The sequence below is a fragment of the Leptodactylus fuscus genome, chromosome 2, assembly GCF_031893055.1.
Source record: "Leptodactylus fuscus isolate aLepFus1 chromosome 2, aLepFus1.hap2, whole genome shotgun sequence".
In the NCBI taxonomy this organism is placed as follows: domain Eukaryota; kingdom Metazoa; phylum Chordata; class Amphibia; order Anura; family Leptodactylidae; genus Leptodactylus; species Leptodactylus fuscus.
Genome location: NC_134266.1, coordinates 76,977,794 through 76,998,724, shown reverse-complemented (window position 1 = coordinate 76,998,724; position 20,931 = coordinate 76,977,794). Strand labels below are relative to the sequence as shown.

At 41.7% G+C, this 20,931-nt stretch overlaps 1 protein-coding gene across 3 annotated transcripts in view; it reads right to left on the bottom strand.

Moving 5' to 3' along the window:
- The window catches only part of CD53 (CD53 molecule), a 48,273-nt gene that overhangs the window by 6,146 nt on the left and 21,196 nt on the right, over window positions 1-20,931 (bottom strand). For 2 of the 3 annotated variants that reach the window (XM_075264040.1, XM_075264039.1), the window contains exons 2-5: window positions 8,009-8,088; window positions 2,291-2,479; window positions 996-1,070; window positions 599-694 (exon numbers count right to left, since the gene is read on the bottom strand). In XM_075264040.1, coding sequence (XP_075120141.1) covers window positions 599-694; window positions 996-1,070; window positions 2,291-2,479; window positions 8,009-8,068 — 420 coding nt within the window. In that variant the 5' untranslated portion in view covers window positions 8,069-8,088. The remainder of the gene's footprint in view (window positions 1-598; window positions 695-995; window positions 1,071-2,290; window positions 2,480-8,008; window positions 8,089-20,931) is intronic. The other variant, XM_075264041.1, reaches the window with a different exon arrangement.

The following is a 20,931-nucleotide window of genomic DNA, read 5'->3' as shown; positions in this document are numbered from 1 at the left end:
CCATGATTTGCTGCTATGTCTGGTAGGGATCCCAGATAAGACATTAATGGCGGACTAGCCCTTGAGCATGCTTTCACATTTGCTAATTTGATGCAGTTTCTTCAAGATCCTTTGAAGCCTTAGCAAGGAATGGATGGTAAAGGGATAGGAAATATATAGGAAAGATTGTACTTCTTTTTTTTTTCAATTAATTACTATTTTTGGTTCCAATTTTAGTATTAAAACAGCATATGTGAAAGTAAGCTTTAAGGGGATAGTCAATGTCTACCGTCTATCATCTCTCCATAAAATAGGTGATAAATGTACGATTGCTGGGAGTGACGTAGCTTGAATAAATCAATGATCATACATGTGCACTACGACTTAGCCGAATATAGCACTAGTGGTAGCGCTTATACTGTATGTGTTTAGTGTTCAATATAGCCGAGTTCAAAACCGGAGTCACACATCCCCATGCTAATCTTTACCTGAAGTACCAATTTTACTGTAGTGTCGAGTTAGAACTCCACAAGCCACATTATATGAATTCAGCCTAATACATCAGTCATGAAATAGACTTTACCTTTAGTATATTGATAAATGGATAATGCATACTCACATTTCTCTGTATATCATCCCACACTGTCATGTTATTGTTTTTCTGTTTATGCTTATCAAAACTTATTCTTAGTTGTTGAGTTACGTAAGGATCTATCTAGAATAGAAAACATGGATATTGAGAACATTCCTGAGTACCTAATGCATAGCTGGTGGAAATACAGTAAAGCTAAACATCTTTATCTAACCTATGAACGATGTAAATCTGCCCGAGGCTTCACAATATAGCCCAAGGAGAGGAGAGAAAAAGAAGGAAATGAAAGAGGGGAACAAGTTTACTTGCTGAATAGAGGTATAATACCCCTTTAACATCTTTGTGTGCATCTACCACTTTATATTTATTTATTTATACTTCATATATATACCCTGTGTATGCTGTGTGTCATAGGATAGCTTACCTCTTTTTCATAGATGAAGAGCACAATTGCAAGTGAAACTTCTATCAACAGTATCAGCAAGAGCAAAATAAAGAACTAAGATATATAGAAAGAAACCAAGTTATTCTTCAACAATCCACTAAAAAATTAATGAAACAAATCAAACTCTATTTCTATTTTCCAATACAGAATCCATACGGAGTCCAAGTCCGAGTGCTGACCCTAAAGTTAACGCAGCACATTCTGTATTGCTATAGGATTCCAGATTTCTTTCTCTATAGTTGTAATATTTATTTCATTTATCTTCTGACCACCATCACCTGTCCTGAGTGAGGCTGAGGACTACCACCAGCTGGAAGGGCCTCCAGGGAATCTACCACCACCATCAGGTTCCCTACAAGCCCCCGCAACACTGCCCCAACTTGGGAGTTGGACTCTTGGAGTCGGTTGAACATTACTGGCCACCGTTGACAACAACAATTACTACTACCATCTTTAGGTTCCCTCCATTGGGTTGTGGCTTGTTTTCTGCAGATCATTATTCTTATTATTATTGTTATCAATGAGCTTCATGAGGATCAGAAGCCTAGCCAGTAGATTTCCTAACTGCAACCCCCCTCTATGCATGTAGTCATGGCTTCCATCAGGTATACTCATGAGGAATTTGCATCCAACAAAGACCAATGAAGATGGCCAGTGACATCCATCACTCCAAGGGTCCTTTTTTCAGTGACCATCTGTATATAACAATGCAGTCTAGTGCACTTTTTAAATGCTTTTAGGGGTGTCCATTTAGGAAACAAGTCACGTCCAGTATAGAACTTTGTGTGTAATCTGTACAATTACTTGTCAGTGCAGAGTGTTGGGAATCCTGGACTCTTTCCCTAAAGTCAGCGTAGTGAGCAACAGTGGTAGTCTGGAGTAGCAGGAACAGTAAGAGCTGAGCGCAACCCCTGCGCAAACAGGAACACTGCTCGGAGCTGCCATAAGACTAAGACTTCAACCTTGACTGTGTTCTGTGCTAACCACTGTGACTAGGCTATGTAAATTCTGTAAAGACCTTCTATAACTGACAACTACCTAAGTAAAGTGCCCAGTAAACCTAGACCTATGAGTTTAGTGTGTTCTTTTTCAGCCTCAAAGCACTGGCATAGTTGGGAGATGGCGGTCTTATATATTTTGTTAGGTACCCTGGCATAGCAGGCGGTGCAGTGTTTGCTGAGAGTTCAGAGATTGTACTAAAATTCAACTATGCATCATAAATAGTATTCACTTCATTATATGAATGTATTGTTATAAGTAACCCCAATACTCACAGTAAGAAGTAAGCATTTGTTCTCTTTAATTGCTCCCATACATCCTAGAAATCCAAACACCATTATAATGCAGCCAAACAAAATCAGGATATTGCCAACTGTTATAGAGGGGCTATTGGGAAACAGGTCCCCATAAACATTGTGAACAACAAAGTAGATTCCAATGGCTATTATGGCACATCCAGTGGCCTGCAAAAATAATTGAACCGTATCAGAAGGTGTTCAGACTGTATACATGAATAAAATACAGTACAGTAAGTACAAAGATGGGAGAACAAGCAATGTTACACATAAAGAGAGAAAAGAAAAAAACTGTTCAACGGTACTATTGGTATTGATAAGCGGCATAACTAAAGGAAATAAATCATAGCACTGCATACCACAAAAGATCGTATCAAATAATCTCATCTTACATGTAACATAGAAACCACTGCTCTAGGTTTCCTAATGACTGAGATTTAATTATTTGAAGGGACCCTCCCCCTCCCTCCAGCCTTACTGTATATGTCGGCTCACTGGTACTTAGCATGAGAAGCAGTGGAAGGATTCTGCTGACAACAGAGAGAAAGGGGAAAAACGAAATGATGGAGGATTTAACAGAAAGGAACAAAATCTGTTTATAAGTATATTGTAATATGTATTATTAGAAATACTGCTAGAAAATCAAAAGTTATTTGAGAGGTTTGGTATACTTTAAAGCATTCCTCCAATTGTAAAACATAAATTAATGGTATTGGGGATATATCTTATTTTAGAAATATGTTTCCATAAAAACCTACCAAGATGAGTAACTTTTTACATATTAGTCTATGGAGAGGGGAGGGGGCAGTTGAATGCTGCAGCCGCTACACTTTGTTATACTGTGGTTAAAAAAAAAATCTTTACCACTGCACAGAATAAAGCAATAAATCAGTTAACAGAATCCCCCTCTCAATAGACTTGTATGAAGTGAATATGGATATGGACTCTGTGTAAACAAGCAGTCTGATTGAACATATGGTGAAGGAGAGAAGCTTAATAAGTGGAGAAGAAAACTTCTCAAATTCACTTGTACTATCTTTTTATACAAAGTGTTTTCTAATTGGAGGCGCAATTATACATTATACATTCTGTTTGGACCTTATACTATTTGGGAAGAAGCAAAATACCCTGTGTTTCTAAAGAGCAAAAATAGGTAAGAGTCCCATTACAGATTCTGCATTGGGGTCCATGAACTTCAAGTCACTTCTCTGACCAAAAGTAGTATAAAAGTAGGTATAACAAGCAAATTTATAAACCTGTCTAAAAGAAAAACTATTTTTTCTAGTGCTGTTGGCGATATACGCTATGAGTAAGAAGCATTCACCCTTGAAATGTGTAAGCAGAATCTGCCATGCTCTCTGTATGTGTTTTTTCACACGAAGACTGAAAGTTAATTTTTAAATATTTAGATTTTTTCGATGCTGGACTTTACTTGTTTTGTTTTTGAGCATCTTGTTCACCCCTGTAGCTTTTCTGAGCATTAGAATTAAAGAGCTGCTTTTTTTTTTTGCTATTTCCTATTTTCCGATTTTTTTTATACCTGCAATCCAGCTTCTCCTCAGACTCCAATATCATGTCCTCACTCTATCTGAAACTAAATCTCTCTAAGACTGAACTACTACTGTTTCCACCATCTAACAGATCTGTCCCTGATATATCCATTGCAGTCTCAGGCCTTACTAAAACTCCTAGGCAGCATGCCCGCTGCCTCGGGGTCATGTTTGACGCAGACCTTTCCTTCACCCCCATATTGAATCACTCGCACATTCATGTCACCTCCCCCTCAAAAACATCTCCAGAATACACCCTTTCCTTACCAGAGATACACTAAAGACACTTATTGTCTCTCTGATTCATTCTCGCCTTGACTACTGTAACTCCTTGCTAATCGGTCTTCCCCTCACTAAACTCTCCCCTCTACAATCTATTCTGAATGCAGCGGCCAGGCTCATCTATCAGGCTAGACGCTACAGCGATGCCTCTGGTCTGTGCCAGTCGCTACATTGGCTGCCTATTCATTATAGAATAAAATATAAAGTTATCACTCTCATCCACAAGGCTCTCCATAATGCCGCACCTCCCTACATTTCCTCCCTCATCTCTGTCTACCTCCCAACCCGTGTTCTCCGCTCACTCAATGACCTAACACTTACATCCTCTATTATCGAAACTTTCTTTGTAATGTATCTTTCTGTCTGTATTTGAACCCTACAAATTGTACAGTATATGTTGGCGCTATATAAATAAAATTTATTATTATATTATTATATTGGAAGTCTTGTTCTTCTCTCTCCTCTTCTGATGCTCCAACCCTTAGTGACAATAAACTCTATTTGGTGATGTCACAGAGAGATGAGCGGCAGCAGGGGAGATTGAACTCAGGGTCTTCTGACACCCCATTGTCTCTCTGCACCAAAAGGGGCCACTATTATAACAAATGATGATTATTACAATAATAAAAATAGAGGGCACACAACATAGTATAGAAAAATATACAATTCATTTTATTAGAACAAACCATGATAAAAACCACATAAATTACATATATTGTAGGCAAGAAAAGGACCACATGGATACTGAAACCACCTCAGGGTATGGTAAATGTACATAGTACACAGATTCTGTAATAACCAATGTGCACATCACTGTGCAAGAAAAAAGATTACACAGTTCAATATGTCAAAAAGTAACACCCAATGTAGCAAAAAGGAAGTGGCATAAAGAAAGAAATCTGTAAATATAAATAGAAGCACAGTGACGACACTTGCATACAGTAAAAAGAACCAAAACCAGGGGCTCTGGAGGAGGAAGACTCCACTGTGCTCTGCAAGTCTACTCAGCAGGGCTCCAGAGACCTGCACACAGTGCTGTGAAAATGTATTTACCCCCCTTACAGATTTCTTTAGTTATTACTAGAGATGAGCGAACACTAAAATGTTCGGGGTTCGAAATCCGATTCGAACAGCCGCACACTGTTCGACTGTTCGAACAGGTTTCGAACCCTATTATAGCCTATGGGGGGAAATGCTCGTTTCAGGGGTACGCAACATTCGATCAAATTCTACTTACCAAGTCCATGAGTGAGGGTCGGGCTGGATTCTTCTCCCTGTGCAGCGTCCCCGCGTCCTCTTCTGGCCTTGAATTCACTCTGCTAGGCATCAGGCCTGGGCAGAGCCGACTGCGCATGTCCGCACTACAAGCGGACATGCGCAGTCGGCTCTGCCCAGGCCCGATGCCTGGCACAGTGAATGCAGAGCTGGAAGAGGACGTGGGAGCGCTGCGAAGGGAGAAGACTTCTAATGGTAGGAGAAGAACCAGCGTTGATTGGCAATATATAGCATTCTGCCAATCAACGCTGGTTCTGCATCGAATCTTAACTTCGAATAGCGAGTGGTACTCGATCGAGTACGAGTATTTCGAATACTGTAGTATTCGATCGAATACCTACTCGATCGAGTACTACTCGCTCATCTCTAGTTATTACATTTTTGTCATACTTACATTTTTCAGATTATCAAACAAATTTGAATAGCAAAGATAACCTGAGTGAAAACAGAGTGCAGTTTTTCAATGATGATTTCATTTATTATGGGGAAAAAAACTATTCAAACCAACCTCCCCTATGTGAGAAAGTATCTGCCCCCTCAACCTTATAACTGGTTGTGTCACCTTTGGCAGAAATAACTGCAATCTGCAAAGAGTCTTACATCTCTGAACTTTGTCCCAGTCTTCTTTGCATGAACAGCCTGTTTAAGGTCATGCCACAACATCTCAATCAGATTTAAAGGGTATTCCCATATACATAGTTTTTTTAAAAAATGTGTAGATAATTAAAAGCTAAACATTTTTGCAAATATAAGTAATTAAACATTTTGCAGAGTTTGAAAGATTTTCTCTAAATATCTTGTGGTCACAGTCTGTTGTCTTGATCGGTTGCCAGTGGATACAACCATGAATGCAGGAACTTTCTAAGGTCAGAAAATCAGCCATGATTTCTTTATTGTGGATATCTTCTGATACATGTAGTGTCCCTGCCTGATAACCCAGCTACAATAAGAAAATCATAGCTGGGTTCCTGACAAGTCCCAGACCATAGAAAGTTTCTGCGTTAATGGGCGTATCCATTGGCAACCGATCAAGATAACAGACTGTCACCACTAAGAAAGTTAGAGAAAATCTTTAAAACTTTGCAGAATTTTTAATTGCTTATATTTGCAAAAATGTTTAACTTTTAATTATCTACAAATAGAGATATGATTATGTACATGGGAAAACCCCTTTAAGTCTGGCCATTCAGAGGTGAACTTGCTGACGTACTTCAGGTCATTGTCCTGCTGCAGAACCCAAGTACGTTTGAGTGTAATGTCACAAACTGATGGCTGGAGAGTCTCCTTCAGGGTTTTCTGGTAGAGAGCGACATTCATGAGTCTATCATTTACAGAAAGTCATCCAGGACCTGAAGCAGCAGAACAGCCCCAGACCATCACACTACCATGGCAATGTTTGACTATTGCTATAATGTTCTTTTTCTGAAATGCGGTGTTAGCTTTATGCTAGATGTATTGCTGTGCTGCACTGCTTTAGATGTTGTTCTGGGTTCTTTTGTGACCTCCTGGATCTGTCGTCAGTGCTCTTTTGGAGTACTTTTGGTAGGCTAACCATTCCTGGGAAGGTTTTCTCCATTTGTGAATAATAGCTGGATGGGTTTCTATATAATCCCATCCGCACATTGCAGAAAAAGTCAGCAGCACAAAAGCTGCCTTTTCAATGAGTTTGTTATATCACAACTATACCTAGAGAAATGTTGTCGTCTTTCATACAGGTATAAACAGAAGCAGAAATTCTGTAAAGGAAAACTCCTCGAGATTGCAATGAAAAATGGTACAGAATCCCCCTCCCCCTTTTTTTTTGCTTCACTACAAGGGGCCTTAGCCTTGCTGTGGTTTGCTGGATCCTCAAAGCCTTAGTCATCGCTTAGTAGCCTATTCTAGACTGATGAATGTTAATGACTTTGTTTCTCATCTGATCTTGAATTTCCTCAGATCGGGGTACAATGTGTTTCTTTTTTAGATCTTTTATTGTCAGACAGGTTATATCTAAGTGATTTCTTGATTCTACAGTTCTGGCAGGAATCAGGTTTGGATGCGGCTAGTGAAATTGAACTCAACTTTCCAAAATATGTGTTTAATCAGTTAATTCAAGGGGGGAGCAATTACTTTTTCACATCAGACCAGGTTGTTTGGGATAGCTTTTTCTCCTAATAAATGAAATCATCATTTACTATCAGAGTTTCCTCCATTTCCCCTATGGAGAACACAACTAGCCCCCTTTTATTTGTAAATATTCCCCTCATAATGCCAGGCAGAAATTCACCTCTCCATGCCCTGCATTGTAATAGTACGCTGCAGTAAGCAGGTTGCTTCTGGCTTGAAAATGGTCCTGAACAACTAAGAAACTGTTGCAGGTGAAGTGCATTACATAGGATGTGGTGGTGGGACCTGCAGCATCACGGGACCCTTGTTAGCGGCCATTTTCAGATTAGGAAGGCCTAATGTGATTCAACAAGACAACTTCTAGAGAGAATACATTAGTAAACTGCCTACATCCCCATACCTACTGTTTTGTACTGATGCAGATACTTATACTCTAAAAGTTGTGTTGTATATATATAATATGTTATACAATATATAAACTTACCCAAAATAATAAATTGAAGGCAAACAGTATATACTTCAGAATTTTAATACATTTGCTCATTTTGCCTGTGGTATATAGTTCTGGAAAAAAAAAGAAAACAAGAATACATTTAAAATATAAATGATATTTAGCCTTGTTTTGCTATTACTCTTCCTATTATTATTTGATATGACATGATAACTTGCATCACACAGTTGGTACGATAACATATTACCTACAAAGGTGACTTCAACATATTTACAATATCATATATGGCAGAGCATATTCAGCTGCTGTTAGGGAATTGCTAGGACAGCAATTCCCCAGTAACTGTTTGAACCCTGGGACGGGACACAAGAGACAGTGAGCCTTAAGCTGAAGCCCCCAACTGACCCTTCCTATTGCCAGGCCCTATCCTACGTAATAGGCGGCAACCACGCAGACAGTCCCTTCCTGTATATGTGAAACACAAAACGGAGACAAGACGGACAACAACAAAGGGAGGTCAGCTAGCCAAGGGTCAGTAACAGTCAAGCGATGCAGTGCCAAATCGGAGTCCAAAGAATTGTTAGTAGGGAAAGCCATAGGTCAAGGAAAGAATGCAAGCAAAATAGTGACAGTAAGGAGCAAGTATGCACACGGCAATAGCAAGCATTGGTTTGAATGAGAGTCAAGACTATATAGGGAGGAAGAACCCGCCTCTGGAGTTGACAGGAAGGCAGGCTGTCAATCACACGAATTAACACTTCAAGAACAGAGGCAACCAAGGGCAGAAGATGGGTGTGGTGCAAATACAATCGCAGCACTAGAGCCATGTTCACACAGTGCGACCAAAAACTTTAAGCCAAGAACCAAACTGCACACGCCTCCTGCGCCGCAGCACACGAGCAGAGGGTGGAGCAGAGACCCGAACAGGCAGAGACGTTACAGCTGCCATCACTAAATTAGAGGGGGAATTCACAAAATATTTCAGAGTGAAAATCAGTTTAGCAGGGAGGGGAGCAGAAAAAGACCCTCTCCTCCCCTCTCCATAGACTTTAGCTGGAATATCACACCACTGTGACCATCAGTCCATTTTGTTCTAGCAAGAGGGAATTTAGGTGTTATCTTAGAGTGGAAATTAGGTTAGTAGGAAGGGGGAGAAAGAAAAGAGCCACATAAATGGAGAAAGAGTGATAAGATTTCTTATGTTTGCTTCTTCTATTGATTTATGAAAGTTTGATCAAAATTGCCATTTAAGAAATGAAATAGTTACACTGGATCTTAATACAACCTGGAGTTCAAAAATGTAAGGGTTAAAAAGATTTAAAAAAAAAAAAAAAAAAAAAAAGAGGCAGTGTCCCAAAAAGAGGGTCCCTTTGCTCCACAAAAAGATGCTAAAAACAAACGGTAATTCTTAAGTAATAAAGACATGTTGCAGTGTATAACAGGCCATATAAATGAGCAAAGTTTGGAAAATAAATGGCCAGAATTGATCCCTATAGTTGTATGAGCTGTAAAAGCAAGGGGCGCAAATCAGGGTGCTATAAAAAAAAATCACATGGTGCATCCGCTAAGCCGAATAATGCCACCCCAGGTGAAGCGGGACATGACTGGGCATGGGCATGGCGTGGCAGTTCTGGCAAGCTGGATATGGATGAAGTACCAATAGACCATAGGGATCCATTTATAGTATTTCTGTACATGGTATCCTCTGTATAATATTAAGTTTCCAGTAGTGTTTGTATTTGCTATTAGATTAGTTTACCAATATACTGTCCAATATAACAAGTTACAGTTCTTAAATGTGTCAGTAGTTTCAACCTATAAAAGTTATTTAAAAAAATGCATATATTTAAAAACATTTCCTTATTTAAATCTTTTACAAGCAGAAACAATCCAAAAATAGAGCAGAGTAATCATGTCTCCATGGGTTCTTTGTCACACCATCAGCTGCAAATAGCAGGGGTCAAGTCTGACAGCAATGAGCCATTGTGTATGTATCTCCTAGGCCTCCTTACTTCATACCCATCTCACATATACAAAATACAAACATACACATTGATACAGACATTGCACAACCATAATGTATTGTGCAGATACCGGTAAGGGTGTATTGAAGGGTTCACATACTGGTTCTGCATTCTGGGGTACTTAAAATAAATAATGCAGTGTAATTGTAGTTTCCTCATTTTAAAACCTTCTAAGAATGAGATTTTTTTTTTTATTATGTCCTGCTACGTAACCCACATGATTTTATTTTAGTTTTCTCCACAACTGGAGCACGACCAAACATACCTGCAGTTTTAGGCTGGTCTTACACGACCGTATTGAATGTACGGTCCGCAAGTTGCTGACATAGACTCCGCAGACGTCCGTGTCCTGCCGCACTTGCCGCACTTTATTTACATTATATGTTTATTAAATGTAATGGTTAGAGATGAGCGAACACTGTTCGGATCAGCCGATCTGAACAGCACGCTCCCATAGAAATGAATGGAAGCACCTGGCACGCAGACTTTGCCGGCAGCCAGCCACTTAACCCCCCGCAGGTCGTCCGCTTCCATTCATTTCTATGGGAGCGTGCTGTGAGCGTGCTGTTCGGAATGGCTGTTCCGAACAGTGTTCGCTCATCTCTAGTAATGGTGGGTTTTTAAATCTTTTATTATTTGTTTTTTGTTCTTTATTCTTAAACTTTTTGAATTTTTATTTACTTTTTACATTTTGATATGGGAAATATGCATAGGCAGTCAGGAGGCTGTTGCTTGGACTCCTGGCTGCTATGATAACTATTGCCCTCAATCTAATCTCAGGGAATATGAGGGGTGGCGGTCTTCCCCTGGACCGTCTGGTCATGGCAACCAAAGGGTTAACACACTGGAGTCAGAGTATTTTCCCAGGCCTTGACTAAGTGTCAGAGGTAATTAACTATATGCTTTGTGCCATGTAATAGTACGCCGCAGATCAGGAAGGGGTTAAATGTAAGTGGTATACTTTGTGAGAGTTCAGCGTACAACCCCCATTTCCTAAAAAGGTTGGAAAGAATACTGAGTAATATGTAAAGAAAACAGCAATGCAATGATTTGGAAATATCATATAATATTTTCTTCACGTTAGAACATAAAATGCATATCAGAAGTTGAAAGGTAGACTGGTAGTCTGTAACCATCTTGGAAGTGAGGAGACCAATTTCTGGAGTTTTTAGAGAGGAATGTTGCACAATTTTTGTTTGATGTAGGATTCTAGCTCTTCAACAGTCCTTTAGCATTGTCTTGCTGAATTATGCAAGGACTTCCCCGACAGAAACATCTAGATGGGAGCATATGTTGTTCTAAAACCTCTATATACTGCTCAGTGATGGTGCCTTTCAACGTGTGTAAGCTTCCCATGCCATAGGCACTAATGTAACCCCTTACCATCAGAGATGCAAGCTTCTGGACGCTGTGCTGATAACAAGCCCAATGGTCCCTATTCTCTTAAGTTCCCCAGACAGGGTGTCTGTGGTTTTCATGAAGAATTTAAAATTTTGATTTATCTGACCACAGAACAGTTTCCCGTTTTACCTCACTCCATTTTAAATGAGCTTTGGAGAAGAGATGCAGCGACATTTCTGGATTGTGTTGATATATGGCTTTTTCTTTACATGATACAGCTTTACCTTGCATTTGTGGATTGCATGGCAAAGTATATTCATGATTTTTGGAAGTATTCCTGAGCTCATGCAGTGAGTTAATTATTAATTCATAACTGTTTTAATTCAGTGCCACCTGTTTTTCACAGATTCTGATTATCTTTATTTCTGAGAGACTCTGTCTCTCTAACATTCTCTTTTCATACATAGCCATGTGACTTAAAAAATGACCCTGCAGTTGTTTTACATTAGTTCCACTTACTTTTCCAGCCTTTTGTTAACCCTGTCTCAAATATTTAGAGATGTTCCCATCAATTTCTAAATGAGTTACATTTCTTCGATTGAGATTTCCAGATCATTGTGTTCTTGCATAGCTAAAACCTTCATGCTGCCAATATTATATGCATTTTAAATGCCTGTTGAATGTTGAGTTGAGGACATAGAGGACATAGAGATCATTCAAGCACTCTAGTTCGGTAGTGGAGTACTAGCAAAACTATAAATAATGAGCTGCAGGAAACTACATAGCTAGAACTCATGTTCACAGTTTGACAAAGGCAGACTGATCAGTCGAGGCAATGGTACTATTTCGAGGACCTAAGAATGAAAATAGTCACTAAAAAACTCTCTTCTAATTGTAAAATTGTTTCTGTATGCAACAAACTCCATAGGAGCTATCTCATCCAGTATTACTTTTGATGGTACAATAGTTGAATGAATCTATCAGCATGCAAGATACAGTAACCTCCCTGTAACGGTGACTGCAGGGAACAAGTATTTTGTCACTTAAAGAGGTCCTTTCATCAGATTGGGCACAGGCAGTTCTATATAATGCTGGAAAGCTGACAGTGCCCTGAATTCAGCGCACTGTCGGCTTTCCCGATCTGTGCCCCGGGTAAAGGGCTATCGGTCCCTGTACCGTAGCGCTTTACAGTCAGAAGGACGTTTCTGACAGTTAGCCAGGGACACCCTTCTGCTCAGCAGCACCTATCGCGCTGTACAGTGTGAGCAGGGAGTAACGCCCCCTCCCCTCCTGATAATACTTGTCTATGGACGAGCTGTGTGAGCAGAGGGAGGGGGCGTTCCTCCCCACTCATACTGTACATCGCGATAGGCGCTGCTGGGCAGAAGGGCGTCTCTGGCTAACTGTTAGAAACGCCCTTCTGAATGTAAAGCGATACGGTACCGGGACCGATAGCGCTTTACCTGGGGCACAGATCGGGAAAGCTGACAGTGCGCTGAATTCAGCGCACTGTCAGCTTTCCAGCAGAATATGGAACTGCCTGTGCCCAATCTGATGAAAGGTCCTCTTTAACTCTATAGTTATAGTGTAAAAGAAGCAGAGGATTTATAAATGTTAGAAAAGCAGCTCAAATCAACTATTCAAATGCATACAATTAGAGATGAGCGAACAGTGTTCTATCGAACTCATGTTCGATCGGATATTAGGCTGTTCGGCATGTTCGAATCGAATCGAACACCGCGTGGTAAAGTGCGCCATTACTCGATTCCCCTCCCACCTTCCCTGGCGCCTTTTTTGCTCCAATAACAGCGCAGGGTAGGTGGGACAGGAACTACGACACCGGTGACGTTGAGAAAAGTAGGCAAAACCCATTGGCTGCCGAAAACATGTGACCTCTAATTTAAAAGAACAGCGCCGCCCAGCTTCGCGTCATTCTGAGCTTGCAATTCACCGGGGACGGAGGTTTCCGTCCAGTTAGCTAGGGCTTAGATTCTGGGTAGGCAGGGACAGGCTAGGATAGGAAGGAGAAGACAACCAACAGCTCTTATAAGAGCTAAATTCCAGGGAGAAGCTTGTCAGTGTAACGTGGCACTGACGGGCTCAATCGCCGCAACCCAGCTTTCCCAGGATCCTGAATGGAATACACTGTCAGTGTATTCCCGTATACCCGATATATACCCCCGATACCCGTTCCAACGGTGTGCCCCCCCACCTTCACTCCAGAAATACCCTGCAAGTCCCCTAGCAATAGAATTGGGGCTATATACACCCACTATTTTTGCTACTGCCATATAGTGCCATTGTCTCACTGGGAATTCAAAGAATATATTGGGCTTACATATAACTTCAATTCCAGGGAGAAGCTTGTCAGTGTAACGTGGCACTGACGGGCTCAATCGCCGCAACCCAGCTTTCCCAGGATCCTGAATGGAAACACTGACAGTGTATTCCCGTATACCCCATATATACACCCCAAATCCCCGTTCCAACGGTGTGCCCCCCCACCTTCACCTCAGAAATACCCTGCAAGTCCCCTAGCAATAGAATTGGGGCTATATACACCCACAATTTTTGCTACTGGTATATAGTGCCATTGTCTGACTGGGAATTCAAAGAATATATTGGGGTTACGTGCACCCACAATTTTTGCTACTGCTATACAGTGCCATTGTCTGACTGGGAATTCAAAGAATATATGGGGGTTATGTGCACCCACAATTTTTACTACTGGTATATAGTGCCATTGTCTAACTGGGAATTCAAAGAATATATGGGGGTTACGTGCACCCACAATTTTTGCTACTGCTATACAGTGCCATTGTCTCACTGGGAATTCAAAGAATATATTGGGGTTATGTGCACCCACAATTTTTACTACTGGTATATAGTGCCATTGTCTGACTGGGAATTCAAAGAATATATGGGGGTTACGTGCACCCACAATTTTTGCTACTGCTATACAGTGCCATTGTCTCACTGGGAATTCAAAGATTATATTGGGGTTATGTGCACCCACAATTTTTGCTACTGCTATATAGTGCCAGTTTCTGACTGGTAATTCAAAGAATATATTGGGGTTACGTGCACCCACAATTTTTGCTACTGGTATATAGTGCCATTGTCTGACTGGGAATTCAAAGAATATATGGGGGTTAAATGCACCCACAATTTTTAATACTGGTATACAGTGCCATTGTCTGACTGGGAATTCAAAGAATATATGGGGGTTACGTGCACCCACAATTTTTGCTACTGCTATACAGTGCCATTGTCTCACTGGGAATTCAAAGAATATATTGGGGTTATGTGCACCCACAATTTTTACTACTGGTATATAGTGCCATTGTCTGACTGGGAATTCAAAGAATATATGGGGGTTACGTGCACCCACAATTTTTGCTACTGCTATACAGTGCTATTGTCTCACTGGGAATTCAAAGAATATATTGGGGTTATGTGCACCCACAATTTTTACTACTGGTATACAGTGCCATTGTCTCACTGGGAATTCAAAGAATATATGGGGGTTACGTGCACCCACAATTTTTGCTACTGCTATACAGTGCCATTGTCTCACTGGGAATTCAAAGATTATATTGGGGTTATGTGCACCCACAATTTTTGCTACTGCTATATAGTGCCAGTTTCTGACTGGTAATTCAAAGAATATATTGGGGTTACGTGCACCCACAATTTTTGCTACTGGTATATAGTGCCATTGTCTGACTGGGAATTCAAAGAATATATGGGGGTTACGTGCACCCACAATTTTTGCTACTGCTATACAGTGCCATTGTCTCACTGGGAATTCAAAGATTATATTGGGGTTATGTGCACCCACAATTTTTGCTACTGCTATATAGTGCCAGTTTCTGACTGGTAATTCAAAGAATATATTGGGGTTACGTGCACCCACAATTTTTGCTACTGGTATATAGTGCCATTGTCTTACTGGGAATTCAAAGAATATATGGGGGTTACATGCACCCACAATTTTTGCTACTGCTATACAGTGCCATTGTCTCACTGGGAATTCAAAGAATATATTGGGGTTATGTGCACCCACAATTTTTACTACTGGTATACAGTGCCATTGTCTGACTGGGAATTCAAAAAATATATGGGGGTTACGTGCACCCACAATTTTTGCTACTGCTATACAGTGCCATTGTCTCACTGGGAATTCAAAGAATATATTGGGGTTATGTGCACCCACAATTTTTACTACTGGTATATAGTGCCATTGTCTGACTGGGAATTCAAAGAATATATGGGGGTTACGTGCACCCACAATTTTTGCTACTGCTATACAGTGCCATTGTCTCACTGGGAATTCAAAGAATATATTGGGGTTATGTGCACCCACAATTTTTACTACTGGTATATAGTGCCATTGTCTGACTGGGAATTCAAAGAATATATGGGGGTTACGTGCACCCACAATTTTTGCTACTGCTATACAGTGCCATTGTCTCACTGGGAATTCAAAGATTATATTGGGGTTATGTGCACCCACAATTTTTGCTACTGCTATATAGTGCCAGTTTCTGACTGGTAATTCAAAGAATATATTGGGGTTACGTGCACCCATAATTTTTGCTACTGGTATATAGTGCCATTGTCTGACTGGGAATTCAAAGAATATATGGGGGTTACGTGCACCCACAATTTTTGCTACTGCTATACAGTGCCATTGTCTCACTGGGAATTCAAAGAATATATTGGGGTTATGTGCACCCACAATTTTTACTACTGGTATACAGTGCCATTGTCTGACTGGGAATTCAAAGAATATATGGGGGTTACGTGCACCCACAATTTTTGCTACTGCTATACAGTGCCATTGTCTCACTAGGAATTCAAAGATTATATTGGGGTTATGTGCACCCACAATTTTTGCTACTGCTATATAGTGCCAGTTTCTGACTGGTAATTCAAAGAATATATTGGGGTTACGTGCACCCACAATTTTTGCTACTGGTATATAGTGCCATTGTCTGACTGGGAATTCAAAGAATATATGGGGGTTACGTGCACCCACAATTTTTGCTACTGCTATACAGTGCCATTGTCTCACTGGGAATTCAAAGAATATATTGGGGTTATGTGCACCCACAATTTTTACTACTGGTATACAGTGCCATTGTCTGACTGGGAATTCAAAGAATATATGGGGGTTACGTGCACCCACAATTTTTGCTACTGGTAGATAGTGCCATTGTCTCACTGGGAATTCCACAAATAATTTGGGGATTCATTCACCCTACATCTCAGGCTCTTGCCATATTCACCCAGGTTGTCAGTGCTGCACCAGCTCGTTCCCAGACAGCTCGGCCCGAAAAACACGTTACCTATATAGAGGATTTGGACAATGAAGACAACATGTTCTAAATCTAATGTCTGCACCTTCTCCAGAATTAAAATAAAGGCAGCGTTTAACTTTCAAATAGCACTGCACAAAGGAAGAGCTTATCAGCTTGTCTCATGACATGCTACTGAAAAGTGTCATTTGTGTATCTTAATGTAAATATAGTTGTATAAGCTTTTTGGGTTTTAGGCACTGCCAAGTTATTTATTACCACCCGCTCCCTTATAATGATGATGACGCCAAAGTCACTGTGGGTGTTCAGAGCTCACAGCTTTGGTTGACATTTGTCTTGCTCTCTGTCAGTACCAGCTGTCTTTTTGGATACCGTAAAGTTATGTTGACTTTATTAACAGCTATAGAAGCTTTAGCCAGGTTGTGACGGTGTGTAACCCTAACAACACTAAGTGGGATACACATTAATAGTCAGTCTATGTACGCTAAACGTATCACTGAAGTAATTTTTTTTCCCTCTCCCCTAATATAAGAAAGGAACAGACATTAGACCTAGACCGGGGTTCGAGGCTTGTAAAAATCCAGTATTATTTGTTCTTCATGATGTGAAATATGTGTTGAAAAGCAACCCAAGATGAAGTCAGCCATGTGTGCCAGTGTGTTACTTGGCATGCCTTTGCTGGCCCCAACTGTAAGGGTCACTCTCCATTTCCTCCATTTTCCACTCCCCTTCACACCATTTGTGGTGAAGTAATGGGATGCACTGAAGTGCACCCTCTAGCCTCGTGTGGGATAGGGACATCAGATGCCACTCCAACCCCCTCGTCTTCCTCCACCAGCCAACGGTGCGAAGATGAGAGGAGTGTGCTCTGAATGTTTTCTGCCTAGCAGAGGCTAGTTCTCACTTACGAAAATGGCCCCACTTTGACCTGTATATCAGGCACAATGGTGTAGGTTTCAAAGAAACATGGCACCAACAAGTTGGAAAACGTGGGCCATGCGTGGACCGTGTTTGAGTCTGGCAAGCTCCAGATCTGCTACCAGGTTCCAGCCATTATCACAGGCGCAAAAATGCCAGGCCCCAGGTGTAGCAGGGAAAAAAAAATGCCATCTCAGCCAGGATGGCATCCCTGACCTCGGAGGCACTGTGCTGTCTGTCCCCCAAGCTGATGAGCTTCAGCACCGCCTGCTGACGTCTCCCTACACCAGTGTTTTAGCGTTTGCCGCTAGTAGCTGTGGTGGAGGTTGCAGCGTCGTAGGGTTTCAGTCTACTCCTGCCATGAATTTTGGCCTGGGAGAGGAGATAGGCCACCCCAGTTTGCACCCGGGGAACAGACTCCACCACATTCACCCTGCCTGTCATTAAAGATAAGCACTGCAGCATCCCTGACCACAGGCGCTTGTCCATGTGTCGGTGGTCAAGTGGACCTTGCAGCAAAGCGCAGAGCTCTGGGCCCGACTGATGTTATGGGACACATGCAGGCGCAAGGCAGAGACAGCACACCAAGAGAAGTAGTAACGGCTAGGCCCAGCATAGGGAGGTGCCCCAGCTGCCATCTGCTGACGGAAGGCCTGGGTCTCCAGAAGCATAAACAAACACCAACATCTCCAGGGCCAGCAGTTTATCGATGAGGCTGTTAAAGGCTTGGGCATGGGGTGGGTTGTGTTGTACTTCTGCCTGCAATGAAAAGCTTGGGAAATGTGGAGTGGCTGGGAAGAGGCGCATGATGGTGCAGGCCAAAAGGGCGCATGAGGGTGAACTCCCCAATGTGTCAGAGATAGGTGTGTAGGTGTCCTTGCATCATATACTTGCACCATATTTGGCTTTGGAAGTTAATTTTGTGCCAAAAAGTGGTTAAGACAGCGATCCCTCAGCTACTCCCGTTACACTGTCTATTGAAGTTACCATCTGTGGAAGTGGACCACCATTTCTAAGATCCCAAAGGAAGCAGGCAAGAGATGTGCAGTTCAGAAAAAAAGACGAGAAAATAAGTGTAGAGCACAGAGGGATCGGAGAGGACAGAGCTGGTGTCGGCCAGGTATTCTCACAACATGCGCCTATACTTGTCCCTCCTGGTGACACTAGGCCCCTGAGTGGCAGTAATTTGTCCAGGGGGGCCATTAACGTGTTCCAGACCTAGGAATAAGTCTTCCAACAGGGTAGAGTTTTGCATGCCTTTGCTTCTACCCACTGTTTTTGCTGCTTAGCTTCCCTCCACATCTACACTGCTTTAGCCCCTAAACATCACCCCAGTTTATGCCTTTGCTTCTACCCAGGTTTTTTGTTGATTTAGCTTCCCTCTACATCTACACTGCTTTAGCCCCTAGACATCACCCCTGTCCATGTGGGGTCGGTGGCCTCGTCATCCACCAACTCCTCTTCCAATTGCGCACTGCCCCCTTACTGCAAACCGCACATGACCACAGCTTGCCTTGATGGCAACTGTGTCTCATGATCCCCACTTAGGTCCAGACAAGTCGGTGGCGGGTCCAAAACCCCAAAATTGGAAGGAAATGGCAGATGCTGCAGTATTTCTAACACCTGTTCCTGGTGCTCGGGCCTGGTCTGTGTTGTACCCTGCACCCTGCTTAACGCAGCTGCCATATCCGAAGTTGTGCTGAGCGCATGCTAATGTTTCGTGTCCAGTGCAATGGATGGGATGGGATTTCACATAAGTCTGCCACCCATGGCCACTCATGGTTGAGCAACTGAGGGAGTTGACTTTGACGAACCCGAGGGTTTTGGAGTTGGAACTACATCAAAGGTCTGTGCTGCTCACACACTCTGCTCAACACATGATATGTTTAGTGCCAGCAGTGTGGAGACGTCGCACAACAGCCGTTGTTCCAGCAGGTACAGGCGTTGTAGGAGTGCATAGAGGCTAGCAGCGGCAACTATAGACTTTAAAAACTATCCGCACAAGCGCCACACTTTCACCAGTAGCTCAGGAACATTGGGGTACCTTTTTCAAAAGATTAGCAGCAATGAGTTAAAAACGTGGCCCAGGCATGGAATATGTTGCAGGCTGCCAAGCTACAGAGCCAATCCCAGGTTACGGCCATTATCACACATGACAACATGCCTGGGCCCAGGTGCAGTGGCAAAAACCACATTGCCGTCTCATCGAGGATGGCATGACTCACTTTGTAGGCAGTGTGCTGTCTGGCCCCCAAGCTGATGAGCTTCAGCACTGCCCGCTGACGTCTCCCCACACCAGTGTTGCAGCGTTTCCAGCTCGTAGCTGGGGTCAATTTAACCCCTTAGAGACACAGCCCAAAAGTGACTTAAGGACCAGGCCTCTTTTTTCAAATCTGACATGTGTCACTTTAAATGGCGATAACTTTGAGACGCTTTAACTTACACAAGTGATTCTGAGATTGTTTTTTCGTAACACATTGTACTTCATGTCAGTAGTAAATTTTCGTCGATATGTTTTGTCTTTAATTATGAAAAAATAGGAAATTTGGTGAAAATTTTGAAAAAAATGCAGTTTTCAAACTTTGAAATTGCAAGCCTTTCAAATAGAAAGTCATACTACCCGAATTTTTTCATAAATATAATTAACCATGTCTCTGATTTATGTAGCAATCAAATTTTAAGCACCCTTTCATTTTTTTCAGATATTATAAGGCTTACAAGTCAAGCAGTAATTTTCCAAATTTTCAAGAAAATTTCCAAAACACATTTTTCAAGGGACCAGTTCAGTTCTGAAGGGAACTTGAAAGGCCTCTCTAATAAAACCCCCCAAAAGTCACCCCATTCTAAAAACTGCACTCCTGAAAGAATCTAAAACAGCAGTTAGAAAGTTTCTTAACCCTTTCAGCATTTCACAACAATTAAAACAAAATGGAGGTCAAATTTACATTTTTCAATTTCTGTCACTAATATATTCATTTAGCCCTAGAATTTACACATTTACTAAGGTTTAAAGGAGAAACTGCACACCACATTTTGTTACACAATTTCTCCCGAACACGACAATACCCCATATGTGCTGGTACCCTAATGTACGGGCACACGGTCGCTCTCAGAACAGATGGAGCACTAATTGGATTTTGTAGGCCAGATTTTGCTAGAATATTTTTCAGGCGCCATGCCCCGATTGCAAAGCCCCCAAGGTGCCAAAACAGTGGAAAACCCCAAAATGTCACCCCATTTTGGAAACTAGACCCCTCAAGGAATTTATCAAGGGGTATAGTGAGCACTTGGACCCTACAGGTGTTTCACAGATTTTTTTACCATTGAGATGTGAAAATGAAAAATTACTTTT